The 20914-nt window shown below is 42.1% G+C and overlaps 1 protein-coding gene across 1 annotated transcript; it reads right to left on the reverse strand.

The window, feature by feature from the left end:
* Positions 1-5749: 5749 nt before the first annotated feature.
* Positions 5750-18166, reverse strand: LOC118358270 (cadherin-5-like). The gene is made up of 12 exons (XM_035735894.2): positions 17820-18166; positions 14795-15016; positions 14374-14653; positions 14162-14278; positions 13834-14001; positions 13479-13657; positions 12806-13056; positions 12567-12700; positions 12309-12418; positions 12115-12217; positions 10721-10963; positions 5750-8528 (listed from the first exon to the last, which is right to left on the reverse strand). The coding sequence occupies exons 2-12, from the start codon at positions 15014-15016 to the stop codon at positions 8038-8040; spliced, it is 2298 nt and encodes a 765-aa protein (XP_035591787.1). The 5' UTR covers positions 17820-18166; the 3' UTR covers positions 5750-8037.
* Positions 18167-20914: the final 2748 nt, after the last annotated feature.

Here is a 20914-nt window from a genome sequence, read left to right on the forward strand (position 1 = left end):
ATTGTTTGTCTTCAGGAAGGCAGTGAGTTGCTGCCTTTTTATATTTTATGGGTCAAGGTTTGGCTTTTTCAAGAGAGGCTTTATTACTGTCACTTTTAGTGAGTTTGGTACACATCCTGTGGATAGAGAGCCATTTATTATGTTCAACATAGGAGGGCCAAGCACAGGAAGCAGCTCTTTCAGTAGTTTCATTGGAATAGGGTCCAGTATGCAGCTTGAAGGTTTAGAGGCCATGATTATTTTCATTATTGTGTCAAGAGATATAGTACTAAAACACTTGAGTGTCTTACATTTACATTTACATTTAAGTCATTTAGCAGACGCTCTTATCCAGAGCGACTTACAAATTGGTGCATACACCTTATGACAACCAGTGGAACAGCCACTTGCATCTAAATCTTGTTGGGGGGGGAGAAGGATTACCTACCCTTACTTACCCTATCCTAGGTATTCCTTGAAGAGGTGGGGTTTCAGGTGTCTCCGGAAGGTGGTGATTGACTCCGCTGTCCTGGCGTCGTGAGGGAGTTTGTTCCACCATTGGGGGGCCAGAGCAGCGAACAGTTTTGACTGGGCTGAGCGGGAACTGTACTTCCTCAGTGGTAGGGAGGCGAGCAGGCCAGAGGTGGATGAACGCAGTGCCCTTGTTTGGGTGTAGGGCCTGATCAGAGCCTGGAGGTACTGAGGTGCCGTTCCCCTCACAGCTCCGTAGGATTAGCACCATGGTCTTGTAGCGGATGCGAGCTTCAACTGGAAGCCAGTGTCTCTCTTGATCCTAGGTCCTGGCAGAGTTGTGCAGACTCAGGACAACTGAGCTTTGAAGGAATACGCAGATTTAAAGAGGAGTCCGTAATTTGCTTTCTAATAATCATGATCTTGTCCTCAAAGAAGTTCATGAATTTATTACTGCTGAAGTGAAAGCCATCCTCACTTGGGGGAATGCTGCTTTTTAGTTAGCTTTGCGACAGTATCAAAAATACATTTCGGATTGTTCTTATTGTCCTCAATTAAGTTGGAAAAATAGGATGATTGAGCAGCAGTAAGGGCTCTTCGATACTGCACGGTACTGTCTTGTACTTGCCTAAAAACAGAGGTAGAACTTGTCAACCGTGATGGCGAGATCATGGAACTGGCAGTCCTTCCCCGGGAGGAAGAGCAGCTCCGTCTTGCCGAGGTTCAGCTTGAGGTGGTGATCCGTCATCCACACTGATATGTCTGCCAGACATGCAGAGATGCGATTCGCCACCTGGTCATCAGAAGGGGGAAAGGAGAAGATTAATTGTGTGTCGTCTGCATAGCAATGATAGGAGAGACCATGTGAGGTTATGACAGAGCCAAGTGACTTGGTGTATAGCGAGAATAGGAGAGGGCCTAGAACAGAGCCCCGGGGGACACCAGTGGTGAGAGCGCGTGGTGAGGAGACAGATTCAGAGGAGAGAGAGTTAGCTTTAGCAGTGTGGAGCGCCTCCGTGATACAGAGAAGAGCAGTCTCAGTTGAATGACTAGTCTTGAAACCTGACTGATTTGGATCAAGAAGGTCATTCTGAGAGAGATAGCGGGAGAGCTGGCCAAGGACGGCACGTTCAAGAGTTTTGGAGAGAAAAGAAAGAAGGGATACTGGTCTGTAGTTGTTGACATCGGAGGGATCGAGTGTAGGTTTTTTCAGAAGGGGTGCAACTCTCGCTCTCTTGAAGACGGAAGGGACGTAGCCAGCGGTCAGGGATGAGTTGATGAGCGAGGTGAGGTAAGGGAGAAGGTCTCCGGAAATGGTCTGGAGAAGAGAGGAGGGGATAGGGTCGAGCGGGCAGGTTGTTGGGCGGCCTGCCGTCACAAGACGCGAGATTTCATCTGGAGAGAGAGGGGAGAAAGAGGTCAGAGCACAGGGTATCATCCAATCACATTAACCGTTAATCTCTCGCGGGAAACCTTCAGTCTTGCGCAGACATTTAGAAACGAAACATGCCAATTTGAAAAATAAGCAAGAATTAAGATGAGCAAGAATGAAGATGACTTTCGAGTAGTACGACATGTATAAAAGCAACATTAATAAGAATGGGCTGGAAGCGTCTTATACCATATGCTACCGAGTGTCTAGGACTTAATTCTTCCTGCTGCTGCGGATATGGCTGAGACAATGCTGGGGGAAAGGCCCCAAAAACTATACAGACAATGTTTTCATCAAACAACACTGTTTCACAACGCATCAGTGACATGGAAGGAGATGTTATGAAACAATTACTGCTTCGCATACAAACCAGTGAATTATATGTGTTACAGCTGGATGAGTCAACAGACAGTCCATTACATTTATGGGGGGTCAATTAAGGAAGACATCCTCTTCTACAAACCACTGGAAACCAGGACAACAGGAGAGGATATTTGTGACATCAAATGGACTTTGGTGGTCAAGATGTGTTGGTATCTGTACTGATTGCACAAAAGCCATGACAGGGAAATAGTGGAGTGGTAACACGCATGAAAGCAGTTGCTCCCGACGCCACTTGGGTACACTGCAGCATCCATCAAGACGCTCTTGCTGCCAAGGGAATGCCTGACAGTTTGAAAGATGTTTTGGACACTGTAGTGAAAATGGTTAACTTTGCTAAATCAAGGCCGCTGAACTCGTGTATTTTATGCATTATACAATGATATGGGCAGCGACCATGTAACGCTTTTACAACATACAGAAGTGCGCTGGTTATCAAGGGGCAAAGTATTGACAAGTATTTTTTTTAAATTGAGAGACGAGCTTAAAATTTTCTTTACTGACCATAATTTTCACTTGTCTGACTGCTTGCGTTTCTCACACGACTGGCCTTTCTGGGTGATGTTTTTTCTCGCCTGAATGATCTTAATCTTGAATTACAGGGACTTTCGGCAACTATATTCAATGTGTGGGACAAAATTGAGGCTATGATTAAGACGTTGGAGCTCTTCTCTGTCTGCATTAACAAAGACAACACACAGGTCTTTCCATCATTGTATGATTTTTTTGTGCGCAAATGAACTCAAGCTTACGGACAATGTCAAATGTGATATAATGAAGCACCTGAGTGAGTTGGGTGCGCAATTATGCAGGTACTTTCCTGAAATGGACGACACAAACAACTGGATTTGTTATCCCTTTCATGCCCTGCCTCTATTCCACTTACCGATATCTGAACAAGAAAGCCTCATCGAAATTGCAACAAGCGGTTCTGTGAAAATTGAATTTAATCAGAAGCCACTTCCAGGTTTCTGGATAGGGCTGCGCTCAGAGTATCCTGCCTTGGCAAACTGCGCTGTTAAGACACCGATGCCCTTTGCGACCATGTACCTATGTGAGAGTGCATTCTCGGCCCTCACTAGCATGAAAACTAAATACAGGCACAGGCTGTGTGTGGAAAGGGATTTAAGACTGAGACTCTCTAATACAACCTAACATTGCAGAGTTATATGCATCATTTCAAGCACACCCTTCTCATCAACCTGTGGTGAGTTATTCACAATTTTTGATGAACAAATAAGGTTTTATATGTAAGATGGCTAAATAAAGAGCAAAATGATTTATTATTATTATGTTATTATTTGTGCCCTGGTCCTATAAGAGCTCTTTGTCACTTCCCACGATCCAGGTTGTGACAAAAACTCACACTCATTCTTATGTTTAATAAATGTATTTTATAGTGTGTGTGGCTGGCTTACAATGATGGCAAAAAACAACATTTGAGAGTGTGCTGACCCTGGTGCTAGAGGGGGTACGCAGCTGGAGGTTGAATGTTTTAAGGGGTACGGGACTATAAAAAGTTTGGGAACCACTGGTCTCGACAGTACAGTATGAGGGAATGGGTTATGGTCGTGAGGTCTAGCTAGTATATTGCCCCCTGCTGGTGTTTAATGGGTAATGGGACGTCTCCAATACTCCTAGTTCCTCATCTCAGACATTAGAACCCCTTTAGTCCACTGAGGCTGAAACAACCAAGTATGGCAGCACTAGGGCTTCTTCCCTCAGGTATTTGTCTCCACATCTTCAGATCAGATGCTGGTGTCATCTCAGTTCACACTGCATCTGTTTGATCTGTCAATCCAAAGGGCTGGGGCGCAGGTCGGGCGTATGGGCGTTGACGTGACAACAAATTCAGAGATACTCTGATGTTGTTAGGGCCTGATATTTAATAATTGATACCCCTGTCTATTTAATCCGACGGGAACCACGGCAGTGTCACTGTTTATGTCGCATGCGCTTCTAAGTGAGGAATTTGTCCTGCAGGGGTAATTAGAAGAGCGATAATTTAAGCAATCCAGCTGTCTCTTTAAAACAATGCAGACATGTACAAATGGGACTGCCATATTGGATATTTTCCTCAGCCATGTTTATCTATGTAGTTGTGGTGACAACGAGAGGAGAACCTGGGTCCCTTTATCCTCATTCCTCCGTAGCACAAACATAAATAAATAAATAAATAAACACATTATAACTATTAAAACCATGAAAATAGGGATAGACAATGTTTTTATCTCAGTGTCACTGTGTGTGTGTGTGCGCGCTTGCGTGTGTGTGTGTGTGTGTGTGTATATCAGTGCCCTGGCTGCTTCCCCCAGTAACAGGCTATTTCCTCCCAGCTGTTGTATTTATCTTTGTCTGCCAGGCAGCGACCACAGAAAGGTTGTCTGAGGTGGTGGAGCGATCAGAGTGGTCAGATAGTCCGTGGGTAGGAATGGGCAGGGTGACCCGGAATAGGAGACGTACTCTAACTAACTCTATTGTTGCATTCCGTAGCAGTATGGACTGGACAGGGAAAAAGGGGATATCCCCTGAGATTGTTTATCACATTCTCCTGGATTTTGTTGTTATTGACTGTTTGAAGGCGGCTGGCTCATCATTGTTCCAATGATTTAGCCATGACTCCGTCGCAGTATGTCTCGGGAATTAGTAAGTTTTGAATTTGAGTTGTGTATGTTTTGATGCTGGATGACAAACACTGACATGATGGCAAACCAACAAGTGGTCAGGCTAACAAAAAAAGCCACATTGTTTCTCCACTGACAATAGAGAGTGAATCTATTCTCGGCAAAAGCGTTTGCGTTGATATAAAATGTTACCTCTTGCATTCGTAACATTTTACTGTCTCCCAGTGTTCACTTGAGCAAACTACACCTGTCTGACAGTTATGAGATCAGCACTCTGTTGAAACATATCACAGAGTGTAACTGACCCATTGCTGAGTTACAACTGAATTGTAATATATATATATATATATATATATATATATATATATATTTTATTACATTCAAAATGACACACTTTCCCTCTAATTTGCCCCTTGCACTTCCTGTGCTGTGATGAAGAGATTTTTGGTCAAGGTTCACAGTCCTCAGGCCTCAGAATCAAAGTATTTTCAGCACATAGCTTCCCCCAGTATTAAAACAATGACTCATAAGGCCCAAATTCACAGCGGCACTCACCATATATCAGAGGTCCTGAGAGGCCCAACAATTTCCTGGTAATTTCAAACAAAAAATGTGAGGACATATGAAGCTTCAGGAAGTTCCTTACTGGCTGTTTTCTTTCAGTCCCGGGAGTTTGAGGGCGTGACATCACTGAGGCATTTCCCCTCGTCTCTCTGTTATCTTTGCAATCTCACACACACACACCCAGTCCTCCCGTGTACTTTCTAGACCTCAGGGACTGTAGCTGCTGTTGGACCTGAAGACTGAGCCTCACCTGAAGATGACCCTCTCATACAATAATGACTTTACAATTACAAGAGGCCAATTTAGATGGCTAAAAAGGCATTACGATCTTTATTTTACAGCAAAACACAGAAACCAAAACTTAGAACGGACCATGGCTTAAAGCAAGCATCAAAGCTATATTATGCTAACATAGTCTATTCAATTCAATTTAGTATCATATTTGAAACAATAGAGCTCACTTTTTGTACTTCGCATTCGAGTGCCACGTTTATTTTACACATACAAAATTGGTACTTCACAAAAAGTTGTTGTTTTACACGATACAAACCATAGAAAAGATTGTGTTCACCGTCGAGAGAATGATCATAAACCAAGGCACACAGTGCTCCCCTACAGAATGATCATAAACCAAGGCACACAGTGCTCCCCTACAGAATGATCTAGCTGCATACGAAAGGAATGCCTTTGAATGTTTTCTCTTCTCATTTCGGTGCCCAATACTGACAACCAATGGAGTGAATTTACACAGGTGGACTCACACATACATACAGTATCAATCAATGCACAATTACACATCAATTACACGACAAGTGTAAAAAACAAAACAACATATTTGACACTTTCAGCAGACAAAGACCAGTGTCAAGTAAAATCATTTTGAAATAACGCAAAAAGAAGTGAGGCCAATATCAATATTGAGGCACATTCTCTATATACAGTTTAGACAACTACATTTCCAGTACTCACAATCTCGATAACATGAATACCGTATTGCCAAGTTACTTATTGCCGTTGAAAAATAGTCCATAAGGTTTACAGATAATTATACAGAGCACCACTACAAGTAAGAGCTCGTGAACTAGAATAGATCATTAATAGCATGGAACGAAGTAGATCAGGTATGTTATATAGAAAGACCTTGAGACATAACATTACAGCACAGTTTACCAGTGGCTACTATTGTAAACCGAGGTTTCACCATACTGATCTTTGGTAGATGGCTGACACAGAAATGAAATGTTGCCTGTTTTTAAAGTCATCGTAGCTCTTACATTGTTCTCCATCTATTTGTCCCTCTCCAAAGGTTTTTCCCAGGCAGGAAAACAGGAAGTGAGCCACAATGTGTTGCTTTACTTTATAAGATAACAGGGCAGGAAGAGGGCTTCCTCACACACATATGTGCAGGAAGCTGATTCCAGTGTTTTGTTTGGGTAATGTGTATGGGGCGGACTATGGTGTTTGAAAAAGGATGGGGGTCCTGCTCCCCATGTATATGATCCAGACAGGGAAGTGGTAAGATGGCTTCCACACATTGTATCCATGGTTTATGAGAAGTGGTCCCAAGTAGGCAAAGCTTCAGTATACAACAAACAGTCCACATTCTAAATAGAATTAAAACAGAAGAAAACCTTTGCTCTCTTTTTTCTATGTCTTCAGTCAAGAAGGACAATAGCGATAATGATAAACTTGAACTTGTGTAGATTGCCCTCATTATATTATGCTGTTTCAGCAAATGGAGCTGAAGCACACGCTGTATGCTGAAGCATTATGTTGAAGCAGTATGTTGAAGAAGAATATTGAAGCAGTATGTTGAAGCAGTATGTTGATGGAGTACGTTGAAGCAGTAGCTTCGTTGAAGCAGTAGCGAAAGGTTAAAGTAATTCAGATAACTTTGTTGTCATCCAAAGGACTATTGAGCTACTTCACATTTCCTGAGTTGGTTGTAGTACTTTTGTTACAGAGGACCTCGGAGACTTGGGCTTTATCCACAACAATTGGTGTGTTGATGAGTCCTGTCAAATAAACTGGGAGTAGACTTTAATTCTTTCAGAGCTTCTGTTATCATTGTTTCCTGCCGGGCTCCCTGTCGGGCTCCCATCAGTAGCTGCTGATGAGAAGGGTCATTCTGTCTGAAAGACAACTCAGTACGCCACTGTGACTCATTGAAGGACCAACCTCTCACTACATAGCTACAGTTGGTTTAGTCAACCATAAAAATAAAAAACACAATCGATCAATATGAAGGCATACAGATTTCTGTGTGTGCAATCTGATAAAAAACGAATAACTAATCAAATGAAAAAAGAGGAAATAAAAACACAATTTCTTTAAAATAATAACATAATAATAATACTAATAACAAAAGAAAAGAAAAGAGAGGAAAAAGGATAAGTAAGAGGAGGAGGAACAGGGGGTAGAAGAAGAGAGAATTACTGAGGGTCCACACGCTTGAGTGGACCCTATCATAGTGTGCTATGATTGGACGGATTAGTGGAAGAAGTTAATCCTGATGTGCTTTTAGTCAAAGGAAGAGTTGAGAGAGCTGAGAGACGTCCTGCCTGCTGGTCTTTAGGCTCAGTGTGCTCAATACAGGGAGTCACTTCCCTCAGACCCATCTACCCCGTAGAGCTCAGCCAGGGTTCTGAAGCGAGGGCCCCAGTCATTTAAAAAGTCATAGTCAAGGCTAGAGCCAGTGGATGAACTATCCAGCGAACTGAGGCTACCAGCCAGGGACTCTGGCCCCTCGTAGCCGTAGATGTGCAGGGTATCGTAGGGGATCCCATCCCTGTCATGGTCAGCTTCGTCTTTCTTCACCTCGATCATCACGGCCATGTCTCCCTTGCACGCGGTTGGCGGTTTGTTCACCATGGCGTAAAGGCTGGGGCCCTGCCTCATGCTCATGCTGCCGTCATTGCGAGCTGAGGTCAGGATGGACACGTCGTAGCCGTTGGTGTCCATCTCCCCACCGCCCTCCTCGTCGTATGTCACTAGCTGCTCGTGGATCTCACTCTTACCCAGAGTGACCAGGGCGTCCTTTTGGTGACGCTTTCTCATAGCGATCAGGATCACTATGACTGGAACGAGGAAGAAAACATGTTTAATATCCATGTCACACAGAAGAAGATAGAAGCGGGAAAATATATATATATATATATATCATGAGGCAAATGAAATCGGGTGTGAGAAAATACTTTGTCGAATGGGTCCACAGTATATTTCTTTGGGATTCATACGATAATGACTTCAATGTTTAATAGTTCATCACCACTTCATTCTGTGTCTTAACAAGACAGCTGAATAACTGATCATCTTCTCATTATCTTCTCATTAGCCTTCCCATTCTTCTCATGTTTTTCCCACATTATCTGCTTTTGTAGAAGCCTACTGCAGCAGTGCAATTGCTCTCTGCTTCAGATATGAGCTTTTGACAAAACATCTCTGGCACATGACTCATCTAATATGACAAATGGTTTTCTCCCAAGACAGCAGAGCAGAGAAAGTATCAAAGAGAACATTCAGCTCAATGCTTCACGTTCCTTCCACTATTTACTTTGCTTGTCCTGCAGTCTTGAGTGTTATTTATCCAATCAGTTACTGAGGTAAAACTCTTCAACTCGGTCCCCAAAAATAAACAAACAAAAGATAGAAATTATTTGCCCATCCCCCATCATCGGAATTATTCACATTTATCGTTAATAAAAACCTATCCTTCCACTTGTGTCGTAAATACTTCATGATCTTACCCAAGAACACCTTGAGCTGAAGTACCTTGTTTAATGATCTCTGTTTATTTCTTAGACGATTGCTCTATTTTGTAATATGTCTTAATAAGGGACAGTGTAGTGGTATAATGCCAGTTAAGATAGGCACCCCGTTAACGGGACAGTTGTAAATCGTGCAGCGCCTTGTGTCACTATCGCAGATTTTAGAAAATCAATAAATGTCGGTACATATAAGTGTCTTATATCGGCTGAAAGCTTAAATTCTTGTTAATATAACTGCACTGTCCAATTCACAGTAGCTATTACTGCGAAAAAATGCCATGCTATTGTTTGAGGAGAGCTCCTAACAACAAAACACTTTTTTTTCACCGCGATAGGTTTGATAAATTCACCTCTGAAGGTGAAATATGTACTTACATTCTGAAATCCTGCTCTGATTTATCATCCAAAGGGTCCCAGAGATAGCATGAAGTGTCGTTTTGTTAGATAAAATCCCTTTTCATATCCTAAAAAGGTCCATATAGCATGCACGATCGATTTTGTATTACCACCCGTTCAATTTGCAAAGATAGGAATCTGTAAAAATCGAACCCTAAACGTTGATTCAACCACTCAAATCGCATTTGTATTTATTCCTCAGAGATCCTAGAACGTAACCGGACTCCATTATATCATTAGGGGTGTGGTATATCCTATAGGACACCATATTTGGTCAGGAAGCGACGCCTTCATGGCACGCCGATGACGCAGGCAGGTTTTCACTTAATCGACTAACTTTGTTAACTACGCACCAATCGGGGTCAAACAAAGCTAGCTAGATAGCCAATGAGCTGGGCTTTATGGCAGTGTCTGGAAACCCCGTATCTGTCGCAAAATGTAGCTGCTAACCTTGTGCGACAGCAAGCCTTTTCCTTTTGGACAAAAATTATAAGAATATGGAGAGAGTTATGAAGTTATAAAAACTGGGTGTTTTGCAAATGTTGAACTTATAATATGGCTACTAATGCTGGAAAAGCTAAATCAAAGTCCAAGTATACAGATTTGACAATATTCTTGCAGAAAAATGTAATGTGAATGTGAATGTCTCCTTCACGATTTGCCCAATGTACCTGGGTGACTTTAAACTAAATGTCATGTAGTGTGCTCATACTTCAAGTTATCCGTCTGAAACTTTGCACATATACTGTTGCCATCTTGTGGACACTATTGGAATTACAACCAGAGTGATTGCTAGATGTGGGCCCTTTCTGTTGCATTTCAAAGATGGTGGAAGAAAAAGAAAATGGTTGTTTTTTTCTTTGTATTTTCTTCTACCAGATCTATTTTGTTCTATTCTCCCTACATTCAATTCACATTTCCACAAACTTCAAAGTGGTTCCTTTCAAATTGTACCAACAATATGCGTATCCTTGCTCCAGGGCCTGAGTTACAGGAAATTAGATTAGGGTATGTCATTAACGGTGGAAATTGAAAAAAAAGGGGGCAATCCCTAAGAAGTTCTCAAATGGAGAGGACTGGATATAGTAGAGGAGAGATTGACTCACTCAGAATAGTCAGGATGCACAGTATAGGAATCAGGGTGTAGACACCCATACCCATTTTTAGTTGGGCTGCTTTGCACTGGGTGTGAATCCTCTTGTTGTCACACCTGCACACTTTGATAGGCAGAGTGGTGATGCTGCTCATGGGAGGCCTGCCTCCATCGCTGATCCCAATCTCTATGACATAATCCCTGGAGTCCTCCAGGCTGAAGCCTCCATGTTTCAGGACTATGTTAGATGTGTTGTCTAGGAGAGGGGGACAAGAAACAATGTTAGTTATCAGAGGTTTGCCATGGTTAGATTTGGAGGACATTTTTATACGTTAAATGGGTCTTCGTAGATAGTGCATTGGTTCCAATGGTGGAATGCTCTTAGCTACAATATACTTATGTGTAGACTTTTGCATCTACATAATAAGCAGACTGTTGAATCTGAGAGTTTATGTGTAAGGGAAACTTTTCCGCACTAACAAAATCCCTAAAATCGCAGTAGGTACGAATCCTCATAGCAGGATAATTGAATGTACGCCAAAACTAGATCTAGGAATTAGGCTTTTCCACATGGTTAGTCCCATGTGGATTGGATATGATTATCTCCATGAGCTTTAGGTGCCAGTACATGTGGCTAGAAACGTGGTATACTCATTTTATATGTTCAATTTGGTTGGCCTAATAAGTAGAATTACAGTATAGAACCATTCAGAAATGGAAGCTATGAAGAACGTACTGCAGTGCGTACGGTACATCAAAGCTAGAGATATGGCCTTAACATGCACATCATCACTAAAGTAAGAACAACTTCTCACTATTCTTCTGGTCTTCTGACCTTCTCTCTAGTTGCACTGGGCTAATGTGCAGCCTACTCCCAGTGTTCCGTGTTCCTGGCTGATCATTACATGGTGAAATGTCACATCAGTTCATTATGCAGTGCAGCCAACGAGGCAGCACAGACTGGACCAGGCCACCCCAGCGCTACGCTGAAAATGTTCCCCAGCCAGAGTGCCTCTGAGGTCATCACTGTTGCTCTCCAAATATGTAATGAAGGGCTGCTGGTTTTAAAGAGCTTGTACGTCATGAATATTTCAGAGGCTCTCGGCAGGTTTGTTGCTGTTCTCGTTTCCGCCCGACTAGATGGAGAACGTTCAGACGTCAGATTGCTTTAGAACAGAGCGCTGCCCTGGCTGATTCCTCTGCCACTGGGGAGCACGGTGCTATCCTGAGCCAATATGTGAACCAGCCATTCACCCCCACATTGTCCCTGTTAAACCCACCTCACCGCCCCTCACACCAACCAACAGCTTAGCATTAGTAGAATGTGTCTGCCTGCACAGCTCAAGCTGACATAATAAAGGTGGCACTTGTCCCATGTTCATGCATTGAAATGATCAGCTCGCTCACCGTTGTTATCGACGACCGAAAAGTTGCCGTTCGGCTTCACCAATGTGAAGCTGAATGCGGGCAAATTATAATCTTTGTCTGTCGCACTTATGGTCCCAATCACCTGTGTGAGGGGAAAACATTTTAAGAAAGACTTCATGTAAGTTTCAGAAAAGTTTGATTAGATGACATCTAACTCTGGAAAAAAATCCTACCGTGCCAGCCATATCATTTTCACAAACAAATATCTCTTCAATGGACAGCTCTGGTTTGTTGTCATTGATATCAATGACCAGTATGTTGACGTTCACAAACGATTCCAGTCCTGAAGAGGAGACGGGGAAACATCATTTTATTATTGCGAAACACCTAAACCCTACTAGTTATTAAGATAAAAAATGTTTTGGACATGAATTACATTTCACGCAATAAACAGTTATGAATAAGATTAAAGATGATGGCTAATGCCATACCATTGGGTTCCTCCTTAGCTTTAACCTGGAACATGTGATTCGCTACAAGCTCCCGATCCAGCTTCCTCACTGTGAAAAGTTGTCCAGTTATGGGGTTGATACCAATGGGACTGTCCTTGTCCTCGATGGAATACCTGTAGAGGGGGCATTGAAACATTATCGAAATCGCCTCTCAGAAAAGAGTTCTATGTTAATTCTAGCTTCAGCAGCATGTGTCAATTAGTGAAGGTGTTGAATACCTTATGGCCTTGTTGGCTTTATCAGGATCTCTGGCTGAAACGACTCCAATATTATTGACCATAATTTCCTCTATCACATTAAAGTTGTAGATGCTCTTGCTGAATTCTGGCTGCTCATCAACGTCTAGCACCTGGATGGTCACCTGGGCCTTGATCACGGGATTGTCCTTATTATCCACAGGGGACTGCAAGTGGTTCTCCCTCACGTGCACAAAGAACGTGTAGCTGCTCTTGGTTTCATAATCCAGTCCCTGAAAAGAAGTGAAGGAATGTTAAGGGAAAAAGTCAGTACATACGTATAATCTTCAGCAAATGTGTCCCACCCATATACGTTCCGTACATCGTTACCTATAATGTACAGACTGTACTGATCTTTTTTTCTCTCTCCCCAGAATACTTTAAGCAGTTTAATTTTCATACCTTAATAACGCCCTTCGAGGAGTCTTTCAAGGACAATCATTTTCATATGTGCTTCAAAGAGTGCATGGTCTTTTTTTTTTTGTCTCTGCTACTGTATAGTTTAGTGTTATGCATCCCTCTGTGATGCTCATATCTACTGTAGAGTTTAGGACACATTGGGAAAGCATGCAACCTGGTTGCACGATAGAGACAAATGTGGATCGTTTTTTTTTGGTGATAAAAATAAAGTAACAGTTCAGGATGAGTGAAATACCTGTTTCAGCATGAGGTTGCCATCTTTGTTCTGACTGCGCTCCATTTCAAATGTGTCAGATGGAGGTTCTATGGTGACGATTGGGTCTTTATTCTGGATCTCATCTCTGTCCTCCAGGACCATGGTGTCTATTCTCTGTCCCCGCTTCATGTCCTCTTTCACACTAAATACATAGGAACCTAGGGAAAAAGACACTAGTAAGAGAAACGTCTGAGGCACGGCATTATGGGAAAAATCCCTCATTTGCTGCTAGGAATTCCATAACAATCATTCATATTTAGGTTTAGCTCCCATAAGACCAATAATTGTCAATGTACTCTATATAGCAGTCAGGGATGTTCTATTTTGCCCTTACGTTTGGTAAATGTGGCTATGTTATCATTGATGTCGCTGACTGCGATTGTGACAGAGGTGGTGGCGGTGCCCCCTTGTTTAAGTCCTCTCAGATCCTGGGCTTGAACCACAACCACATAGCTACTCTGGGTCTCACGGTCCAGGTTCTCATACTTGGTGGTGATAATCCCTGAAATGAAGCACATTCATTTAGTCTTTGATTCATGACTTTGATTCAGCACAACAATAAATTAATATTGGATTATTAGGGAAATGTTATTGAAAAGAGATGTAGATACTGTACAATGGACTTCATGCAGTATGAGCTCAAATGAATGAACATCTCCTACCCGTTGTGTTGTCTATATTGAAGAAATCTCCCCCCTCTAATAAAGTGTAAGCAAGTTCTCCATTTGCAGTCGTTGGATCATCTGCATCAGTGGCTGTGACTTCTATCACTTTAGTTCCTACACAGGGAAGAAATAAAGGGAAGTGATTTAGCAAAAGCACTTTTTAATATCCAGCACAATCACCCTTGTGTTTACTATTTGACCTCCTGTACCGCTTTTGGATCTCTCTTTGATAGAAGCGTTGAACGATTTGGTAAACACCGGATCGTTGTCATTGATGTCAGTAACCAGGATCACAAACTCCTCCACTTTCTCCACCAATATGTTGCTCGTATCAAACAGCTTGGCACTTAGAAGGTATTTGCTTTTCTCCTCTCGATCCAATCGTTCAGTGACATAGATGTGTCCTTTTTCATCCACTTTGAAGATAGTGTTGGCACCTTCTCCTTTAATGACATAGTGTGTCCCGTCACCAGATCTAGTTGACTTTAACTACAAATATAAAAACAGAAGACAATGTTAAGATAAGACATCCTATCTATCAGATATATTGTTGCTCTATATTCTCATTCAACTCTCTGGCATTATACCAGAGCCTCCAAGGTACATCTACATGGTAAAACAACGACATACCTTTCCGATATAGTATTGTTTGTTGGTTGGCCTTTCCTCTTCCACGTAAAGGTTGTTCCACAACCACTCTCTCTTGTGCCTGTGGAGAACTGGGCTGGTTTGGAGTGCTGGCCTCTGGTCCACATGTTCAGCCATGGTTAGACTGAGGGTCACGGCCAAGGCAAAGAGACCCATCCACATCTCTGGCCCAGTCATCTGCCTCCATGCAGACTTTCTCATCATCTGAAGGAAGCAAGGGAGAAGCAGAGGAATAGCAGAGAATTACATTTGGGCCATTGAGACCACTCACGTCTCAGGCAACACACCTGGCTCAAAAATGATTTGCCTTCTTTCAATTGTTTAGCTATTACTTTGGGAACGTTTAATTAAGCTTGGCTGGCATGCACGGTGGGTGGGTTTGGCACATTTGGGAGTTTTCCACTAGAAAAGTTGAATGGAGACTTTCTTTAAATGGACGCTTTCTTTGTGGTCAAGAGGATAGCTAAGCAATAAAGAAGTCCATCCCAGATAATGTACTTTGTCTGGATTATTCCACTCTTATTGTTGCCAGCCCTTAGCATTGGATATTAAGATGAGGGGGATTATGGTTCGTAAATGTTCCCAAATAGCTTAATATCACATTCTAAAGTCCAAAAAATGACTATAATCGAATGACTTTCGTTACAACCCCATACAGCACAGATAGGAAAGTATCTTATCTTCTCCACACTGACAATGGGCTTATCTGGGCCTTTGAGGTAATGCACTTGGCACCAGGTAAATATCTCATCACGTTTTGTTGTTCCACATATCTTATTGAATCTTGTGTTCAGCTATTTATCGGAACAGCTAAATATTGTTTGTTGGAAAACATTTACTCTGTGCTATAACGTAAAGAGTCAAACAAACTTTCCAATGTATGGTTGTCTTGTTACTCCTAATCGTATGTGTTAACTATGCGTCATTTGATGTCCTTCCTGCCACGCCCTGAAGTTTGTCCCATAAAGGAGAGAGACCTTTTTAAAACTCCAGGTACTTTAGAGATAGACATCCTCAATTGTCACTGTTTGTAACTGTCTTCATATTCATGGATGTCCCACTCTGTCAAAAATATATATTTTTAAATGTCTCCTTGTTCTGTTACATGAGGTCATGATGTGAAGTCTGGCCTTTTATCAAGGAGAGGATGTGTAAACACAATGCCCTTGGGAAAATAACATTCCAATTTCTAATGAAGGGTCATCATTACGCTAATGCTACTGTGGCCTCACACCCTTCCTGCAATTCAATTTCTGCCCCCTCCCCCCGTCTTCTCACCCTCTTTTTCTCCCTCTCTCTCAGTCTCGCTGGCTCTCTCTTTCTCTGACAATTTTCTTGAGCAGTAGCGAGAGTTAAGGAGAAAACAATGGGATTTTTAAACAATGTGTTAAATGAGTTAGTGTAGGAAGGATGCTATCGGACAATGGTAAAGTGTTTCATTCAGGGCCTCAGCTATACCTAGTTCAGATGGATCAAACCCATTTAAAGTTCCAAATGATGGGCCAACTTATATCCAGAATGTCAGCTTCGTGTTCTCCTCAAAGCGAGTCCATTGACCTTTCATTTGAATGCCATTCAATGATAATTGAAAGTCCATTTCTCTGTCTGTGTGATTATAAATGCTGTCTATGCAAATGTCAGATTTGATGACCATATAGACATTTTTCAGAAGTTCTCAATAAGGCAGCGTATCGTGTTGGAAGAAAAAAAGAGGAATTACGGTCCTGTATTTTGAAATATGCTGTACGTTATTCCGCTTGAATTCATCCTAGTAGGCTATGACTCACACAGTTCACAGGCTGGTTGGTATGCCTGAGACAATTGGTCATGTGTTCCAATCCCAAGTAGCACACAAAGTTATATGGAATATCCAAATCAATTCATCAGTTTATGGATATAGTCATACAACCTGACCTGATGCACCTGCAATCTCTAATCATATACTGGACTGTAACATTAGTCGGAAAATAAGCAATATTTGGTACTATCAAGGCAAGCACTCAGCATACACAATATGTTGAATTCTGACTATCCAAGATCAACGAACACAAGTGATGATACTGTAGAATTAAGCGACCTACAACATGTGCGTGTGGGTGTTTGTGTTTGCCTACTGTAGATTAAAACAGCTTTAATCACAGAGCAGCTTTCAACAATCTGTCTGCCTACTCACTCCTCTAGGAAACTGTCACGGATGAGCCGTCTCCTCAGCCCTGGTTCACCCACACAACATCACACTGGACTCACTGTCTCTCTCTCTCTCTCTCTCTCTCTCTCTCTCTCTCTCTCTCTCTCTGGCAGCACTTGTTCTCGGGGACAGACAGTGTCTCTCTATCACACCTCTTCCCTGAGCTCTTTTACCACCGTTCTTTTACGTGAGATTCTCTAAAAAGGATTAGTTCGGTGTCATTAGATGTTATTTGACGAGTTTAACTGCTATCCTAGTGTTTGGCTGTATGTTCGGCCTCACTGTCATCATTTCAAGCGTCAACAATTAGTCCTTGAGCAGCTGCGTCTCTATCTGTGTACAGTATCGAAACAATTCGACGTTATTAACACGGTCACAAATCTGGTATAGGTAAACGAATACGATGCTATTTTTTTTGGTCTACTTTTGTCTACTTATGAGTTTCCTTTAAACTTACATCATAGAGTACAAGACTCAATATGTTGCACAGATGGTTTCAGGCTTTCTTCAGATGCATTTCTCCCGTGTGGCTACAGAGTATTCGCGTAGCACACATCAACATAGTCAATCTGGTATCAAATTGTCTCCAGGGTTCAGCCTTACACTCAGGGCTAATGTTATCAAATCAGTCGCTGTTGTCCATTGTGGTAATAGATTATATCAGTTTGAGACGCAATGAGATACTATATCGATGTGGTATTTAAATCATACATTTTGTACGGAGCCACACAAATGATAAAATATTATGAGTTATTCGTAACCAAACTTTACAATAGAAACAAACCTATTCATACGGTATAAATGACTGGAATGACTTACCAGAGATGAATTATTTTCAGATCTCTTCCTTTTTAGCTCGTCCAATGCGTATAAGTCACAGGTAGATCCTAGGTGTAAGAGCAGTAGTATTGTTAGCTGTTTGCTGTGGACCTGTCTGATTCTCTTCTCAGAGGGTAGAACTCAGGACTTCCAGGCCAGCCCAGTGGCCACAGAGATCAGCCCAGTTCCCCTGGTCACGTTTCCTGTTATAGTCCCTCTCCTCTCCTCTTGTTGGAGTCTGCTCTGTGGCCCCTGATGTGGAGAGTGACACAGAGAATCAGATAGAACAAACAGCAGCTCCTAATTGCAGCCTGAACAGCAGAGCCTGGGCTGAGGGGGGAGAGGGAGGCATGCAATGCGCGTATCACAGAGCCTCACGTCGCTGCTGAAGTGACTAGAGGAGGCGGTGAGAGCACCAGCCACATGTTAAGAGGCAGGCAGACTGTGGCGCGTGGAGGGGCAGAGCGACGTGAGAAGCATTACATGTCTGCTCTCGACTCCATGATAAAAACACAAAAAGAAGGAGAGAAAGCAACGAGATTCATTATTCGTACCTATGGGGACAAAGATGATGATAAACGCGTTATAGACGTTAATCCCATGAGATTTCCCACACAGTGGTATTACATTTTTCCAGGGCTACGGCGGCGTATCTGCCTCTGAGATCTTGCCTAAGCTGGTAAGTGAGATGAGTGGGCTTTCTCCAGTACTCTCTCGCTTGTCCCTCGAGCTTCATCAGTAATTTGGGGAATTGGACTGGGGCTGTATGGCAGTTTAAAAAAAAAATCAAAGCCCCTCAGCAACAGACCCTGTAGATCTGAAGGGAGGCAGTCAGTTTAGTGAGATTAGTCTTAAAGAGAGGGCAAGCCTATTTGACAGAAGAACTAAGATAATACCGTAGGGCAGAGAGAGAGAGAGAGATTTGTCACCATCCTCTGTCACAGCAGGGGTCGTGGTTCTAGCTGTAATTGGTAGGGAGGGAGGGGATCTGCTTCTTCTGTAGATATGTACTGTATAGAGCTGTGCACTTAAAGAGAGAGATATGATATTGTGCACATAGCTATTTAGCTGTTTAGATATTAGCTGTAGTCATGGGAGTCTACAGGGTTCCCTTGAGAGGAAATGTGCTTAAGGCACAGCCTCAAGAATAAAGAATTCAAAATGAATAAATGAAATCCCCCTAAATGCCATGCAGACCATAGGCATAATTACAGATATTCATACTTCTCAGAGCAGTAGATATTTAATCATGCATATATTATAACTATGTTCCAGTATGTGTTACTTTACATCGATCTGAACTGGCCCTTGCATGTGACAGAGTGAGAGGTGTGCTGTGTGACTGAGATGCTTCATTTTGCAGACCAGGGTTGATTCTTGGAAAGGAAGCTTGATTTTCTTATGCAGAGACTCACATACTCTTCATAACTGTCCTTAAAAGTGGTGTCTGGGAAATGTACTAAAAGTCACTCTGTAGGACTCAGAGGACACTCAGTGGAATGTAGCAGTGCCTTGACCTAATGATATTGCTGGAAGCTCTTCTCATTTTCCATGTTGGCAGTTATTTTTGTTTCAAGTGGTCAGCTATTGGTTGTGTCGCACTGACTGTCTTGACCATTGAGACAGTTGTTTAACCCTGTCCAGTACTTTGTATGTGATCCTTGATGTTCATCACAGCTAGTGAAGGAGAGTCGAATGCCTTGTGAAGTGTGCTCTTTAAAAATAGCAGGGTTCTTGTCATGGTTCATTTGCTTTGGGCCAGCAGTACGCTGTATAGCCCCTTAGAGAGTGGAGATGTCGAGTTTACAAGAACTCGTCTGACTGATCTCAATGTGAATGTGCCCGGGGGCGAGGATTGGGAGGGATCCGACTTTATAACCCCCTCCCATCCCAAATCAAAACATCTCCCCCTCCCATCTCTAACACTGTACATATACTTCAACGTTTTAAGCAATGAACCGACACCCTCTGAATTATTTTTACGCTGATATTTGTAGAGGGTGATTTCTTTTCTCTCCTCCTGATTTTACCTGACTCTGTGATTTCCCCCGGATTTTTTATCTCTTTTCAAGGTTCTCGGTCAATTCAGCCAGCGATAGGTTACTTAAATGACACCAACCTGATGCAGAGGGTTGTGCCCTACTGACTTTCCAGTGCTTACAGATGGCATCTACAATGCACTCTAGATCTGGTGTTTGGAGGGGGGATCATGGTAAATTATGCAACATGGTGGAAGCATTCCACTTCACAATCGGTGTTAATTCAGCTCAGCTAGACTGTGGCGGCTGGATGCTCACTCTAAATAAAGTGAAGTACAAGACACAGTCAAGTGGAAATAGGGAATTGGATACATTCAGTAAGGAGTACAATGTACACTGCCATGTTTTTAAACACTGAAAGTGATTACATCAAATGTCGAATTGGGTAAAATAGAGAGAGCATCTAGGTCATGTTACCTTGACAGTTCAACTTTAACGATCTAGTACTGTAATAAAACATTTTATCTCCGTTTTTTGACCAGGACATAAATTCACAAATTCACTATATTTTGGAACAGTTTCTCTGAAATGAAAAACAAGCTGGTACTGCACTGTTAACACCAACAACAATCCAAACGAATAAGACACTGGCTTGTTTTTTTATGATAGCGAGATGTGTGGAGTTGAAGAAACCTGAAGCGATGCTCAGGAAAAATGAAAGAGAAAGCCACTTAGTTGTTTGAGAAAATAGACTTAGGCAACGCTTTCATGTTGCTTTCCTTAGACTCACATGTTGAAACCATTAATTCCCAGAATATATTCCCTTCAGGTTTTTAGACTTGAGTTAAAATTGCCATAGGATTTCATCATGGTGTTGCACTTTGCCCTTCATACCTTCTCTCAAAAACAAACTGCACAGGCACTGCATTATGGGTAACTACATAAGAAACTCTTCATTTGTAAAAATAAAAATAAAAATTTAAAAAGAAATGCTGTAATTTTTCATTTACAGGACCAATAAAACCAACAGATATTCTAATTGTCACATTTCAATTAATATGTTACTTCCAACATAGCTAATTCAGATTCAGAAATCATACATTATACGGAGTGCGC

Source organism: Oncorhynchus keta, chromosome 2 (genome assembly GCF_023373465.1).
Source record: "Oncorhynchus keta strain PuntledgeMale-10-30-2019 chromosome 2, Oket_V2, whole genome shotgun sequence".
Classification (NCBI taxonomy): Eukaryota; Metazoa; Chordata; class Actinopteri; order Salmoniformes; family Salmonidae; genus Oncorhynchus; species Oncorhynchus keta.

Excerpts from the sequence above, each read along its gene's own strand:
- LOC118358270 (XM_035735894.2), bottom strand. The coding sequence starts at position 15,016 with ATGATGAGAAAGTCTGCATGGAGGCAGATGACTGGGCCAGAGATGTGG. Across the intron at positions 12,701-12,805 it reads AAAGCCAACAAGGCCATAAG|GTATTCCATCGAGGACAAGG; the intron begins GTATTCAACACC and ends CCCCCTCTACAG. Across the intron at positions 12,419-12,566 it reads AGCTAAGGAGGAACCCAATG|GACTGGAATCGTTTGTGAAC; the intron begins GTATGGCATTAG and ends TCTCCTCTTCAG.